The sequence below is a fragment of the Typopeltis vanoorti genome, chromosome 1 (assembly GCF_054136105.1).
Source record: "Typopeltis vanoorti isolate ZY-2024b chromosome 1, IOZ_Tvanoo_1.0, whole genome shotgun sequence".
In the NCBI taxonomy this organism is placed as follows: Eukaryota; Metazoa; Arthropoda; class Arachnida; order Uropygi; family Thelyphonidae; genus Typopeltis; species Typopeltis vanoorti.
In genome coordinates, this window is record NC_143549.1 from 124651987 (window position 1) to 124668299 (window position 16313).

Consider the following 16313-nt stretch of genomic DNA (forward strand, 5'->3'; position numbering starts at 1 on the left):
AACTTAATACAACTTCTTAGGTCACTCATGCTAAATCAATGTTCTAACTTCCATTTACAATTCACAGTCTCAAAAACACAAATCTACTTATCTCAGGTTAACATAACAACTTCACAATTAATCAGTCTTCACAAATCTATCAGCTCAATGTTTATATTCACAGCAGGCAATAAACTACGTAAGCAATATTCCAAGCAAATATATTCCGGACCTTGAGCATCGGAAATATATCACAGTTAATGCTAAATTAGACAAACTTATACAACTATTCTTACCAGACAGATTCTTCAATACATCAATTTATTGAGAGAGCACTTATGAACAAACGTAATTAACGTTAGCGGAACACACATAATAAAAATTCTCCACAGTTTAAACTGTACTATTGTTAGTCGCACTTCACTATTCCAAACAACAGTAATTAAGTACTGATATCTTTTCTTGTTCACTTTTCTCCAAGTAATCAATATAACTCTTTCCTAGGGCAACATAGAATTTAATCGTAATCCAGATTAACTGGCATTAATCAGAATTTTCGCATTGACTGTCCAGTTTCCTTTTATCTGATTACGGCATCAACCTTTCTTCATAACAACAGCAGATTTCGCTTATAACATTAAACTTTATGTTTCACTACTTATAGGTTCACTTCCGAACACTTTACTCATAAATTTCTGCCCTGAGGATTTTATAATCTTGGTTCCGCAAAACTCTCTCCTCACTCGCTTAATAATAATTCTTCTCTCCTCTCTATCTTATCTATGACCTTCCTTCCTCTTTACCCTTTTTCTCTATATTCTATATGACCTTCACTCCCCCCTTACGTTCGAACGCCACGTTCTACTCAACTCGTGGTTGTTTACGCGTGCGTTTCCATGACAATAGACTAAGCGTAAACATTTCGCCAATGTAATGTATGCTATATTACTGCTACATGAGTGATTACATAACATTAAATATTTCACAAATAAGAACAATAGAATATTTAAGCTACTTCTTCAACTTATTGATTACGTATACAGTTAAATATAAAATAACACTTTACGTTACACCATATATATTTGGTTATACAAAATTCTATACATTTTATTATTTTATAAACTAATAATAGGTCAGGTTTTAATTAAATATTTATTTAGTAATTCTCAATTAAGGAATAATAAATAATTTTATATAAGTCATGATTAATATTTAATAAGCAATGTTAAATGTGAATGAAAAAAAATAAATTACATAACATAGCTTCATTCACAATTTAACAGTATAGTGTGTTCAGGAATGACAGAGAGAATAAAATGGGGGGAGGAGTATTGTTGATGATAGCTGATGAGCTCCAGCCAAGGAGAATAGAAGTTGAATTGCAGGATAGAGAAAGAGCATATTTGGGGCCATTTGGTGTGAGATTGTGGCTAGCAGAACTAAATATACAATTGGGTGCTGCTATAGACCAGGTGATGGAAAAGATGGTGGAGACAGTATGCACAAGCAAATAGAAGAAATGGGTGGAAGGACGGTGATTATTATGGGAGATTTCAACTATGGTCGCATTGATTGGAGTGAGGAGAGGACACACGGGAGGAAGGAACTGGATTTTATGCGGTTATTAAGGGATAACTATCTGCGACAGCATGCAATGGAAAATACTAGGGGTCAGAGAGTGCTTGACCTAGTAATTACATCTGAGGATTTGGCTCTAACAAATATGACCACATTGCCACCAATCGGTGAGAGTTATCATAGGGTCTTAACTTGGGAGGTTGCTAAAGGTGTAAAATTTTCAATTAAGACAGGGTACATGTGGAATTATCGGGCTGGAAAGTATGACAAGCTTAGGAGTTTGATTGGTTCAGTGCCATGGCATGTACAACTGCAAGGACTAGAAGTTGATAGTGCATGGGAGGTAGTTAAGAAGTGCTTGCATGAAGCGATGGCTTACTGCATACCTAGAATCCGAATAATAAATCAAGTAGGGGTTAAATGGATGAATAACACCATTAAGCTTGAGTTGCAAAAAAAGAAACAACTATGGAGAGAATTTAAGGAGAAGGGTGACCGGGAGGCACATGAACGGTATAAAGCGCAGGCCAGAAGGGTGACGTGTGTGGTAAGAAAAGCAAAAAAGGATTACGAAAGAACATTGGCCATGCAGGCAAAAGAGAATCCTAAACAGTTTTTTAGATATGTAGCAAGTAAAAGGAAAAATGTACATGGCAGATTGATTTTAAAGAATGCCGATGGTAGCGAGGTAACTGAATCAGTTGAGATAGTTGAGTTACTGAGTGTTACTGAGTTACTGAGTTACTGAGATGATATACTTTGCAAAAGTATATCATCCAGGTGGTGACATTGCAGAAACGAATAAACCAGTAGATTATACGGGAATTGTGGTTAATGAAGTGGAGGTGAGTAGTCTATTGCATAACCTCAATGTCAATACATCTGTGGGATTGGATGGTATATCAGCTCGTGTTCTACGAGAAGCAGCTAAAGAATTGTCAGTACCCTTGACCATTTTGTTTAATTTGAGTCTCGGGTCTGGGTTAGTTCCGAGCGGGTGGAAAGAGGGGAAAATAGTTCCACTGCATAAAGGTGGTTCCAAGACTGCTGATGTAAATTACCGACCGATTAGCATATCAGGAATCATTGTCAAGGTCTTAGAGAAATTAGTCAAGAAAAGAATACAGGATTGGATAGATGAAAATGGGATATTGTATGGGGGACAACATGGTTTTGTGAAGGGTAGATCATGCCTCAGTAACTTGCTCACGTTTTATAACACAGTGACGGCTGAACTGGATAGGGGTAATGGGTTTACAGTGATACTACTGGACCTTGCCAAGGCCTTTGATAGGATACCACATGGAACCCTAATCAGTAAACTGGAGCAGATGGGTATAGATATAGGGTTGGTGAGATGGATAAGAGGGTGGTTGAAGGAGAGATATCAAAGAGTGGTTTATTCAGGAGTGGAGTCTAAAAGATGTCTTGTGACTAGTGGAGTGCCACAGGGCTCTGTTCTTGGACCACTGCTTTTCAATTTGTTCATCAATGATATTGGAAAGGATCTGAGAGGAAGTGTTCACTTGTTTGCTGATGATGCAAAGTTGGGTAGAGCAATTGTGAGTGCACAGGATGTCAAAATTTTACAGGATGATTTGGATAGTTTGGAGGACTGGGCTAGGAAAAATGGATGTCAATTTAATGTGGCAAAGTGTAAGGTTATGCACTTTGGGGTGAAAAGAATAGCAGCAGTATATCGCATTGGTGGAACCATACTCCAGGAGATTGATGAGGCCAGGGATTTGAGAGTGTTGGTGGATAGGGAGTTGAAGTTTAGGGGGCACATTGCAAAAGTAACTAAAACAGCTCACCAAATCACTTGGCTTCTGAAAAATACTTTAACATGCAGAGACGAACAAGTTGTTGTTCCTCTGTATCGAGCCTTGATAAGACCCCATCTGGACTTCTGTGCCCAGCTATGGCACCAGGGTTTCTTCGTGATGGGGAGGAAGTGGAGAGGGTCCAGAGACGAGTGACCAAGATGATAGCAGGTCTGTGGAATGAACCTTATGAGAAGAGGTTGAAGATTTGTGGGTTGCAGAAATTGGACGATAGGCGAAGGAGGGGTGATATGATTGAGACATTCAAATTACTGAAGGGTTTTTATAAGATTGATCCAGAAGATATTTTTGAAAATATGACTGGTGGTGGGAGGACTAGGGGCCATGCATGGAAGCTGGGCAAGAGCGTGGTTGACAACGGTGTTAGAGCTAGGTTCTTTACTTGGAGGGTGGTAAATGAGTGGAATAAGCTTCCAGAGTCTGTTGTGGGTGCTACGACCGTGAATGAGTTCAAGGCAAGGTATGACAGATACTGTGTGAATGTTGAATAGTTGTTCTTGACATGATGTTAGGGCCTCCCTCGATGAGTCTGTCGACTCCTTGGAGTTTCCCGGAACAATAATAATAATTTAAAAAAAATAATTATATAAACAAATTCTTTACTAGCATCATTTATGCACATATTCAACTGCTTAAAAACGCCATTAAACTATTTTATGTATATATAAAAAAAAAAACTGATTCGCTTTGCAAAATACCGTATTTTGATAAATACGGTATTTCGATACCGTATTTATCAAAATACTGTATCAAAAATAAAATATCAACAGTGTTTCTTCTAAGTTTTGTGATTTAAATGGCATTATTCTTTATACTAGGAATATTTTAATAATAATAATAATAACAAAAACATTTAAATTTTCCACTTGGAAGTAATAATGTGATAGCTTTCTAATAAGCAATGATAGCTTTCTAATAAGCAATGATAGCTTTCTAAATTATAAAGGTTGTGAAAGTGACTAAAGACATATGAAGTCTTCATCATGTGTTTTCTTAGAATACGTTAGGCTACTAAAAATAAAAACACACTTTGTGTGAATCAGTTCGATTATAATATTTTTTAGGTATGTTAAATAAAGGCTACGCTGGCCCTCAAGGCTGTTTCCAACTGTTGGATATCATCGGAACCAAGAGTATGAAATATATGTCAGATTCTTGTTAGATTCTAGGAGTAGCTTCCTTATTGATTTGGAAACATTTTTCAATTAATATCTGATTGACATGTCATCAGGTGACAACTGTTTCGAAATTAGTTCTCATCAGAACCAAATGTTCAAAACATCTGTTCCGTTCTTGATAAATTTCTGCATTTCAGCGTCCTTACTGATTTTGACACATATCTGATGAGAATTAATCTCGAAACAGTTGTCACCTGATGGCATGTTAATCCGATATTAGTTGAGGGCCAGCGTTTATGATATGATATGCCTTTATGATATCTAATCAGTTGAGGCTGCTTCGAAATTTAGTTTCCATCATAATCATTTCAAAAACCTATTAGGCAGAAACCCTGACTACAGCATTATTACTAATCACAAATTACTACTTTGGGGAATTAACTGAGTGTATGTTTTAATGATTGATAATGATGAATAAAGAAATTGCAAATATTTCTTTTATTATGTTTTAATCATTAGTTTTAATAATTAGAAATAATGAGTAAGAATGATTAAATCATTGTTTAAAGAATTTTTACGCAATTATTAAAGATAGGCTAAGAAAAGCTCAATGAAAATTTTATTAACATTTTAAGAATCTTCGAAACATGTAAAGTTTCAAGCAGCAACCATTGTTTGTCTACTTCATAAATAACGTGACTTACTACTACTACTACTACTACTACTACTATTATCAAAGCTCAGGTGTTTTTATTTTATTGTCTTCAATCATTAGAAGTTCTTGTAGGAGTTCATATTTATGGGAGCACACATGGATTTCTATGGAATTTCCATTTCGGTCAGTTCTCTTTAGCGAACAGTAGGACCATTTGAGTACCTCGTTATTCAAGGCTTCGTTTACGTGCTTTTGCAGATTGTGCACGTATGTTTTTGTTCTGACTTGACGGTGCTTCGGTAGATTTCTTTTCGGATAGGGAGGAATGCATAACAGTGAGTAGCTCATTGATATCACAAATTTCTTATTTCTGAGTGTCTGTCAGAGGCGAAATTTTCTTTAATTGGCATTTATCATTGTGATATTTAAATATTCTTGTGGCAAAAGTAATGTTAACTGTACGATTTGCTTGAAGATTTTTAAGTTTCTTTGGCGCTTCTTTTTTGGCTTAAGTTCTTAAAAAAATCACCTATTAGTTTTTTTTAGTGTACATCCAGGTTTAAATATGAACTCCGAAACCAGTATATTCTTGTTTAAAGATCTTTGAACAAACAAGATACTTCTTCCCACAACAAGGCTCATGAATGAAAATATTATGCTGGCACGTGCGATCCCTTTTCAACTCTTTGTGACTTCTCTGTACACTGTGCTATCCTACGATGTCTACGATTTCTCCCTATCATGGATGGAAAAATGTGAATAATTTCTATAGTGTTATTCTGCATGTTAATGAACTTACAACAATTCCCTATTTGTATAGTTGGATATAAAGGAGTAGTGAGCGAAAACTATTGAGTGAATTGTGTCATCTATATTTTGATTAGTAGGTGTAGAATAAATCGCCTAATCTGAAAGGAGATTTTATCATAAAGAAATCATGTAATATTGAAATAAAATTCTTTATTGATTCTGTTGAGAAAATAATATTGCTTCTAGAAATAATAAAATAAAAGGAAATGAAAGAATATAACTCTTAACTAAATGAAAATGTAAATAATAAAAATACAACTACTGGAGTTTTGTGAGCAATCCTCAGCACAGTATACACATTTACAGTAGATGCTAGAGGTATAACTATTTTGAACCTTTTACTAAATCAACATATTTGGCGACATAAATATATAAATTTCCCTATGATATGTCTGGAGGAATTATGATATATGCATATATTGCATGCGTTTATTCACTAACCCAAGCACCCACCCTCCCTTCTACACACACAAGTACACATGCATAACTGGCTACACATGGAACTGTACTCCAAGAGATTGATGAGGCCAGGGACTTGGGAGTGTTGGTGGATAGGGAGATGAAGTTTAGGGGGCACACTGCAAAAGTAGCTAAATCAGCTCATCAACTCACTTGGTTGTTGAAAAATACCTTGACGAGCAGAGACAAGCAAGTTATTGTACCTCTGTACCGAGCCTTGATAAGACCTCATCTCGATTACTGTGCCCAGATTTGGTCACCTCGGTTCCTTCTTGATGGGGAGGAGGTGGAGAGGATCCAGATGCGAGTGACTAAGATGATAACAGGTCTATGGAATGAACCATATGAGAACAGGTTGAAGATTTGTGGGTTGCAGAAACTAGTTGATAGGCGGAGGAGGGGAGATATGATTGAGACATTCAAATTGCTAAAGGGATTCTATAGGATTAATTCAGAGGATATTTTTGAGATCAGGATGGTGGGAGAACTAGGGGACACCTATGGAAGCTGGGCAAGAGTGTGGTTAGCAGGGGTGTTAGAGATGGGTTCTTTACTTTTAGAGTGGTAAATGAGTGGAATAAGCTGTCAGAGTCTGTTGTGGGTGCTATGACGGTGAACGAGTTCAAGACAAGGTATGATAGATACTGTGAGAATATAATCGCATAGTTGTGTGGACATGATGTTTAGGGCCTCCCTCGATGACTCTAAGGACTCCTGGAGCCGCCCGAAATAATAATAATAATAATAATAATAATAATAATAATAATAATAATAATAATAATAATAATAATAATAATAACAAATAATAATAACATTTAGAAATTAAGTCATATTGTATTTTGTATCTTGTCTTATTTATATAGTCTCTTTTTACTCCATATTTAGGGCAAACACCCAACGTTAACCATCTAATAATGATGTTGCTAACTACACTTTTCTTAACATTTTTCTCGCCTTTGGTGTATTGTGGTTTTCCAGAGTTTGACGCAGAATACTTCTGTAATCTATGCGGTGAGTACTCCTAACTTATTTTCAGTTGAAAATAAACTGTAATAAAAGTTATATAAACAAAAGATAGTGAAAATAATTGTTTCTTATTCGCAGGCAGAAAAGTGTAAGTAGGGAAAATGAAAGAAAATTAGAGAGGATGAAAGAACATCCAGAAGGATGAAATTTAGAAGACAGACTTGCAATACGGAACTTGTAGAGAGAGAGAGAGAGGGGGGGGGAGAGAGTGATCAAGTTTTGTAATAAAAGTGAACTTGCTTTCTCAAGTAGAATCATATTGCCATACTATACGAGAGATGACATTCAGTGAAGAAACAACAAATGAGACACTACCTTTAAGGGATTACACTGTGAAGAAAAAGTGTTCTCAACCTGATTAAGTTTTCAAATTTATCATGGCTTCGTATGAAACTGGTGCAACATTTATGCAAATATGAAGAGGTATTTTATTGAGTAAACTAGAATTTTCCATTAAGCAAATCGGAGAACACAACGAATTATTACTTGAGCATTGTATATTTTTCGACCATAAGTTCAATGAACCTCTTTTAATATGCATATACTTCATATCTACAAATAATACTCACAATAATTAATATAATTATTAATTATTGTGAGTATTAATCACTTTTTATATAATTTATATATTTTTGCATCATAGAGCCTGTGTAGCTCAGTGGATGTGGCGTTTGGCTACCACGGCGCTTGGCAGCACGAAGGAAGACTTGGTTTCGAATCTAGTCGGCGACTAGAGGAAATTTTTCTAAGCCTTGTTTCGACCGGTTCCCGAGTTAGTCGATCTCTGGCACGGGAAAGCAGGTTTTTCGTCCTGTAAACTCAAGAAAATCGACCGTAGATCCCACATTATTTCAGACATTAAATATATTGTGTTAGGGTTAGGGACCACGAGATGGCGGCACATTTGAGCCGTCTCTTTTCACTGAGTACCGCTTAATTAGTGATAGTCTTGGGCCATCTATCTCTGATTGGTACCAGTGGAGATTGAACTGCCCACTCAGTCTCCAAAAGTTAGATAGGGCTAAATGGCCTCGCCTACTCCCCGTATACGGGAATAAAAAGGCGTTAGCTGATTTTATTTTTTTTTATTTTTGCATCATTTATATGTTTATGATAATTTATACTCCATTTTCAGTTATTGTAACAGAGTAATGCAAAATTGCTTAGAAGAAAAGTAATATTTTGTTCATTATTCATCACACCAATACTTACCAATACTAAATACCAAATTTAGTTCTTAAATAATTTTCATGTGTACAAAAATTTGAGTCTACTGGACATTTTTGAATTATCTTTAGATGAGTATCGGTTTCCAGAAGCCATAAACACATTTAATATTGAAAATTCTCAAATGCACTTGGTTATCTATCTCTCTACAAGTGATATTCCTGATGAAGGCTCTTAAACTAATGGTGAAAATCGGTTTCATTCTGAGATAAAGTGCTTGTTCTAGTAGACGATTATTATTACACTTTCCCTCCCAACTCCTGAATGCCATTTTCGGTATTCAAATTGGTTTAATATTTTAACGTGGTTTACAGCAAAAGTTACACACAACCACGGTGGCCATTCCTGTTCTGTCTTGTTATAAGCTTATTCGTAGACCCACATCATGTGATGCGGGCGTTCGAAATCAGATTTATAGGAATAGGGTGGCTAATTCTTATCCCCTTAGTCTCACATGTCTGTATACTGTAATACCATAGTTCTTGATAGAGTAATAAAAAAACCGAGTTTCCGGAGAAAAACACTGCCACCCTTAGCATGAGACGAACGTTTTACCTTCACAAGAAAAAAGGGATTCGAACTCTAATTTCCCAAATCAAAGAGCAGAGTCTAAACCGCTTAAGCAACAAAGTTTCTTATGCCCATTACTACATTTACAAAAGTACAGATTAAATATATCGGTAATAGCAGTGTCTATACATTAGCTTAAACCACCGAATATCTATTTGTAAGAAAGCCAGTGAGCAAACAATACAACTGCAATGGTTTTGAAGCTCAGAAGCAGAGATCCAAGTTAAGAGAAAATGAATAGGGTTATCTTTGTGATTAAAGTGTCCTTGTTTCATCAACTAAGAAAATCAGGAATGGAAGTCATGTGCCACAAGTGATTGGGAATTCTCTGTATAGCTGAAATATTATTGAAATATCCTTGTAGCAATAGTTTCTCTTTTTTTTCCTATTAGAATCCCTGCTTTAGATTGAACTGAAATGTTTCAACCAAACACGCCCCTTCAAAAAGCGGGACAGTCTTCGCTGTGGATATTAAAATTCATTTTCATCTGAATACTCACAAAAATCGATTCAAAGGTAAGGATGCATTTTCCCAGCTAGCGGGTTGGAGGGCGGATACATTAACCACCTGGCCAAATAGGCCAACGATATAATGATTAATACAGCTTATCAATAATTATAAATCCATAAAAATAAATAATAAATATAAAATAAAATAAATGATATCAAAGTCAGTATTTATAGTTTGAAAATGTGTATTAGTGTTATCATTGAAATAGTTTGTAACGGCATTCAGTTACTCAAAACTAGTTATTGAGTTTAATATTAAACATATATATATATATATATATATATATATATATATATATACATATCTTGGTAGAAGTTACATGAAATGATAAATGATATTTTTTTCCTGTAATTTTTCAATGCTGTAGTTTTAACAGAAGAGCATCAAATAACATATTGGAACTGTATGCATGAAGAATTCCACGAAGTAAGTATGATTCTTCTAATATGTTTATCAAGCAAAATCCTTCATTATCATTTTAAACACTATTTTTTAGAAACGTACGTCTGTAATTTTCAATACCTAAGGCTATGGAAAATTCCTTACAAAAAAAGGCATGTCATTCATGATATCTGATGAAACTATATTATCTACTAAAGCAATATAGAAAAATCGCAAGAAGGTTCCCAAGTACTGTGGATAAATCACACAGAATGGTCATGTTTAAAATCGCTTAAAAATCACCTATGCAATTTAGTTCTCATAATTCTTTTTTTTTTTTTTAAATTTCATGTGTGTGTGTGTGTGTGTGCGTGCACGCTCTTTCTCTCTCTCTCTCTCTCTCTCTCTCTCTCTCTCTCTCTCTCTCTCTCTCTCGCACACACACACACACACACACTCATGAGCTAAAATATTATGTCTACCTATCCTGTTTTCCCTGCAACAGGGCAGGAAACCTGGTATGAAGATTATTCTCATGGATGGCACTGGACCAACTCACCGCCAATGCACAATATACTTTCGTCATTAATTCTTTAAATTGTTTCTGATCAGATATTGCCCTGTTTGAAGATAATGCATCTCGTGAAAGCTCTACTCTTCCAGTAAGACAAACCCGCCCCAATCTCTCAAGGTTCACATTGAGATATAATTTGACTAATTCTTGTGATTTGAAATCGAGAGAACATTTGTGATATTAGTAAAGCGGCATTTGCGGGTGGACATGTAGCTGTAAACCAGTGCTTCGCTCCATCACTGACCTCTGTGATATTATTCTGTGTAGTCATTATTACAGAATACCTCAGGACACCTTTCATGGTCTTGTTGAGTCAATGCGTTCAACACTGAAAGCGGTTCTCTGGGCCAAGGGATAAACCATTAATTTCACTCATCCAGATTAAATTTAATAGAATTTGATTCGGACTGTAAAGAAAGACACATTTCGTGATTTTCATTCAAGTTTTCCTTCTAAATAGATTGTTTTATTTTTGGCAAAATACTTTTGGTACTGACATTATAATGCTACGTAAATGTCCATAATCTTAAGACACCGCATGCCTTCTTAACCTTCATACAAGACCTTCATCACTTCACTAGTTGGGAGTGTGGCAGTTGTGTGACAGTTTTGTGGTTGAAATTTAGTTAATCATTTCTGTACTGCTCTCCTATCATCAAATGCCTCCAAATATCCACATAATAAAAATTATGTGGATATTTGGAGGCTCTCTCTCTCTCACTACATTTTCCAGTTATCATATAATTCGTTATTGTTGGACTTTTATTGCATTCCAGTATTGTAGTAATCACACTCTCCTCTACTTCATACACATTTATGACCAACATTCTGTAATTTCTCTTATATCCTTATGCATTATATTATTCACCCTATCTCTCAAGTTATTCTCACCAATCATGACTGACATCTCCAACCTTTAAGTTTTCTTCATTTCTATAGTAAGTCTCTTTATCTTTTTTTCCCGAAACAAGCCGCAACATTTGCATTGCACTCTGAATTATTACACTTTCATGTATTATGCAGATCAACTTCATTAATTCCTGTGCTTCTAGCATCCCCAATTCTTTTTTAACCTTTGTGCTGTAATAACTGTGATCTCGAAACTGTTCTACTGATTACTTTTATTTCCTGCAAAAATAGAATTTCAATAAAAACTTAGTAAGCTTAACCTCAGTAAGAAAGGAATTTAAACAGTTTGCATCTGTGAATATATTAGTGATATCGTTTATTTTTATATGTGAACTTTACAGTTTTGTAGAATAAACCGCATTACTTGTTTACAAATTAATAGCTTTTCAAAATAATTTAAACGAAGAACATTTTTTCTTTTCTTTTTCATTTAGTTAACATCACTGTGTTGTTTTCTGTTTTATATATAATTAAAGTAATTAATTTTGTAGTATTTATGTTTCTTGTATTATATGATTTTAATAAATAACTTAAACATATCGTTACATTTATTTATTACTAAATTATTTGTTTATTTTTAAGGTATTACTGGACAGAGATTACTGCACGAAAGAAGTGCAACCTGACTTCAGTTCCACAAGCCTGACTGATTTCTTGAAGTTCGCGTGTAGCGGCGTCCGGACCAACTGCCATTGTTCTAAAGCTGATGAGGTAATTTGAAAAAAAAAATAATATATAAAAGTAGTTCGGAAGAGAGAGAGAGAGAGAGAGAGAGAGAGAGAGACATCAGATATCCAGTAGAAAAATATGATAATTATTTTATCATATTTTTCTACTGGATATTATTCTTGTATTTTTCTTAAAAGAGAAAAGGGAATATATTTCTTATTTGGGAAACTTTTCTTGTTTTGGTTCTGGATATTTCCTGTATTATGAATTATTGAATAATAAAAATTATATATATTTAAGGTGAGGATTGAGACTGATGACCCGTAAAAGTGAAATAATAACCTGCACTTCAATGCATTTGCCATCAAATGCCTGGAGAAATTATTTATTCAAATGAAATCTCAAGGCAGCTAGTAAGAGAAACGAGGTTATCTGGGAAAAAACACGGAGAATGTTTGTTTAATAATATTTCATGTCGTTTTTAATGACATGAATATCAATGAGTATCGCTACGATTGTTGACATTAAGGACACTTGAAACTAATGGCCGTTATCTGAATAAGGATGTACATTGATTTTCATAAATTAAGAAACAAAGAGAGTAATCAAGACAACTCAAAAGTTATACGACGCATTTTTAGGCAATTCGATGATAAGTAGCATGATATGAGAATTCAAAGGAACACTCACAAAAACTGTAAATAAATAGTCCACTTTAGTATCAAAGGAGTACACGAAGACAATGGTCAAAAGTACAGGTCAGAATGACCTCTTTATTTTTGATAAAGTGGCCGCAATATGGTATTTGGTGACTTGTTTATAGTTGTGTCCAGCAGCTAGGTTGGTAATGAAAACCATTCCTCATAAGAAGTCCTTCTAAGTCGCGCAAGATACTCGGGAGGGGAATAAGTTTAGCAACATTACTACTTAGGGTATGTCGGACATATAGGCTTAAAGTCAGAAGACAAAGCAAGCTAGTCCATAGGTACGATACTCTTTTTTTTTTAAATATCTTCTAGTTTCTTTGGAACCGAGCTGTTTGCTGTATGAGGAAGAGCATTATCTTCTTGTAGGTTAAATGTTTTGCCTATCGCACCCACATGCTGACGCAGATATTGGCCCAGGACATCGTCTCTTAAAGTTGCAGCATTCATAGTTCCGATAGGAAAATCCCATAGAGGTCGGTGTGTCAACCTAACGAGATGCGTCTCCTAAATCATCTTTCAACTTTCAACGTGTCTTCAACATAAGGATATAAGGGGAATCATTACGTATCCCTGGTTCTCTCGGATCAGAATATGTCAGATATCTCATTTTACAGCAAATCGGGATTTTCGCTAAACAATATTGACACCCGTTATTCTTGGTTCCAGCTGACATGGAGTCTAGCCCATTTAACACGTTTTCCCCCTGGCGCGTTGCAAACTACCAAGACTTACAGACCATGCGTTCTTCATGCCGTAGAATTACTGACAATTCCGAACAGTTTGTATGCTATCAACAACATCGATTCCCAGACTTCTATATTTTGTAATTTTTTTCATTTCTTTGTTGTTGAAGTTGTTATCGGTGGGTACTATTATCCAAACTTGTCCATGTAATAATGATAATAATAATTTTAAGCACTTTATTATGTCTTGCATACATATAATAATTATATTATAAAATTATAGAAATTACAAAATTAAAAATTACATACATATAATAATAATAATAGTTTTTTTTAATTCAGTGATTTTTATTATTAAAATTATGATTGCATATTATGCATTTACAAAACATGTTGTTCTAGTTATTTTTTAACAATGAAATTCCTATAAATTTTCCTTTTTTTTGTATAATGTGTTAATAATAGTTACTAAAGATGGTAATTTATAGTTTGTAATTGAATCGATTACATTTTTAACAGCATTTATAGTATAACAATATGTTATAATTTACAATTTTTGCTTTTAATATATTTTAGCACTGTAACTACAGCACTTCAATGTAATAAATATTTTTTTCCCTTTCTGTTGATCTCTGTTGAGATGTAATGTCTCAGCTTGCATTCTCAAAGCTTTTTAATAAACTTATCTGAAGATGGCACGTTTAGATATTTTTCATTGATTTGATTGGTGTGTTAGAAATAGGCTGAAAAGAAATTGAGAGGTCAAATGAATTAACTGAAAGGTCTGATGAAAGTGAAATTGCCGATATATTCTGGTGTTATTACATCTGACTTGATGGTTCACATTAATTTTTGTTGTGGTCTTCTTTTTTGAAAAATTAGGAGACTAATTAATTAAAAACTGATTTTAATTAATTTTAGTTTTTAATTTAAATAGTAATCTAATTAATTTCATTTAATTAAATGAAAAATAATTAATAAATAACTAATTAATTAGTTTAAAACTAATTAATTAGTTACTCTTCTAATTAATTACGAGACTAACTAATTAAAACTAATTAAGATACTTTTTTTCACTGCGGCTGTCTTTCTATGTCTTCTGAGCTTTTGATTTGTATCGGCTTTGAAGTTTGTGACTTCATCAAAATATCTTGGCATTTCTTATCCACAAAAATTGGTATTTTTTTCTGTTTTTGCTTTTCTTGCTTGGTACAACAGATTCTGGTTGAATAGTGTTAAATATTCGGATAGGAAAATTTGCGTATTTTCTTGCGATGCGTTCAAATCCTTGGCAACTGGTTTCTTCTGTGTGCTGGATTTTATGAGACTGACTCTTGTGGACTTGATTATAAGACAAACTATGACTGGTGCAAGTCGTGGCAAGCCTTGATTTTTTGCACTTCCTAGGAATCCGATTTATAGTCTGAATGTTGTTAAGCTGTAGGGGGATATCAATTGCATGGCCTAATTTTATAACTACGTCTGTGAGGTTTTCTGTAGGTGCAGTTTCAGGAAGACCGTTTATGACAAGATCTTCTTTATCTTGGTGCTGATTTAAACGTTTGTATTGTAGTTTTAGGAAATCAAGTTCTTTACTGAGTGTAGATATCTCTTTCATCAAATTGTGTTGGCTGTCAGTTAGTGCGTTAATGCTGATTTTAATGTCTTTTACCGTTTGCAACACTTCTATCACTGCTAAATTATTATGTTGACCAAATCTTCATATTCGCTAGATTTTTTTTGTTATTTGTTCCTTCTGTTTGTCAAAGAGTTCTTGCGCAAACCTACTAAGTTGGCTTTCATCGTTTCTAGGCTATTTTCTATTAGTATATTTAAGGAGTTCAAATTATAGGACTGACCTGTATTTTTTTGTCTGTTCAGTTCATTGTCTGATTTTGCCTCCGGTATAATCGGCTGCGCCATAGGTGGCTCCTTAGGTGTATTTCTTTGTTCTCCCTGCAGAGTAGGCACTTCCATTCCTTGTATGTTGCATTGGATTTGTTGCCAGGTTGTTTCTGAAAGGCCGGCACATGTAAAGTGTAGCATCGTGCTGCATTTCCTACAGGTTATATGATTTCCTACAGTTTATATCAAGATATATCCTTCAGGCATTTAATGCACTTCGTGAGCCACATTTTTTCCCTTAAACAACTGTAGTGTGATTGTAAAGATGGCGAGCCTTTGTTCTTCATTCGTTGTTGACCACAGTCCTCTCTATTCACATTTCAGCACTTCAAAATTTGGTTTCCTATTAGCCGATTTCGGTGAATTTTATATCACTGTCTTCGGCATGACAAGTACAGTTACTCAGCAATACTTTGAAATTAAAAACAGGAGATGGAACCGATTTAAAACTATAAAAAGTGGGAGCAGCGATATTACCGTGCCCCCCTTCGTATGCTTACAAGGCCTAGACAGAGGAACGACTCTACTATCGGTACTATAAAGTAGCTTCTTATAATATGGACTGTTCTATATAATGTCGTTTTTTTTTGTAGATCATATGTGGTCACTTCTTTAATCGATTCTTGTAAATAGTTGGGTAGCTTTTTTTGAAATTGTTCCAAGTGCACCGATAACTATTGGTATGACTTTGGTGTGTTTAAGCCCCAA

At 34.6% G+C, this 16313-nt stretch overlaps 2 protein-coding genes across 2 annotated transcripts in view; both read left to right on the plus strand.

Moving 5' to 3' along the window:
* LOC150110385 (uncharacterized) overlaps positions 1-16313 on the plus strand; it is a 155619-nt gene that overhangs the window by 67335 nt on the left and 71971 nt on the right. The window lies entirely within an intron of this gene.
* LOC150110386 (uncharacterized) overlaps positions 1-16313 on the plus strand; it is a 40162-nt gene that overhangs the window by 13217 nt on the left and 10632 nt on the right. Inside the window, exons 2-4 of the mRNA XM_090393424.1 lie at positions 7329-7454; positions 10145-10203; positions 12224-12352. Coding sequence (XP_090249550.1) covers positions 7358-7454; positions 10145-10203; positions 12224-12352 — 285 coding nt within the window. The 5' untranslated portion in view covers positions 7329-7357. The remainder of the gene's footprint in view (positions 1-7328; positions 7455-10144; positions 10204-12223; positions 12353-16313) is intronic.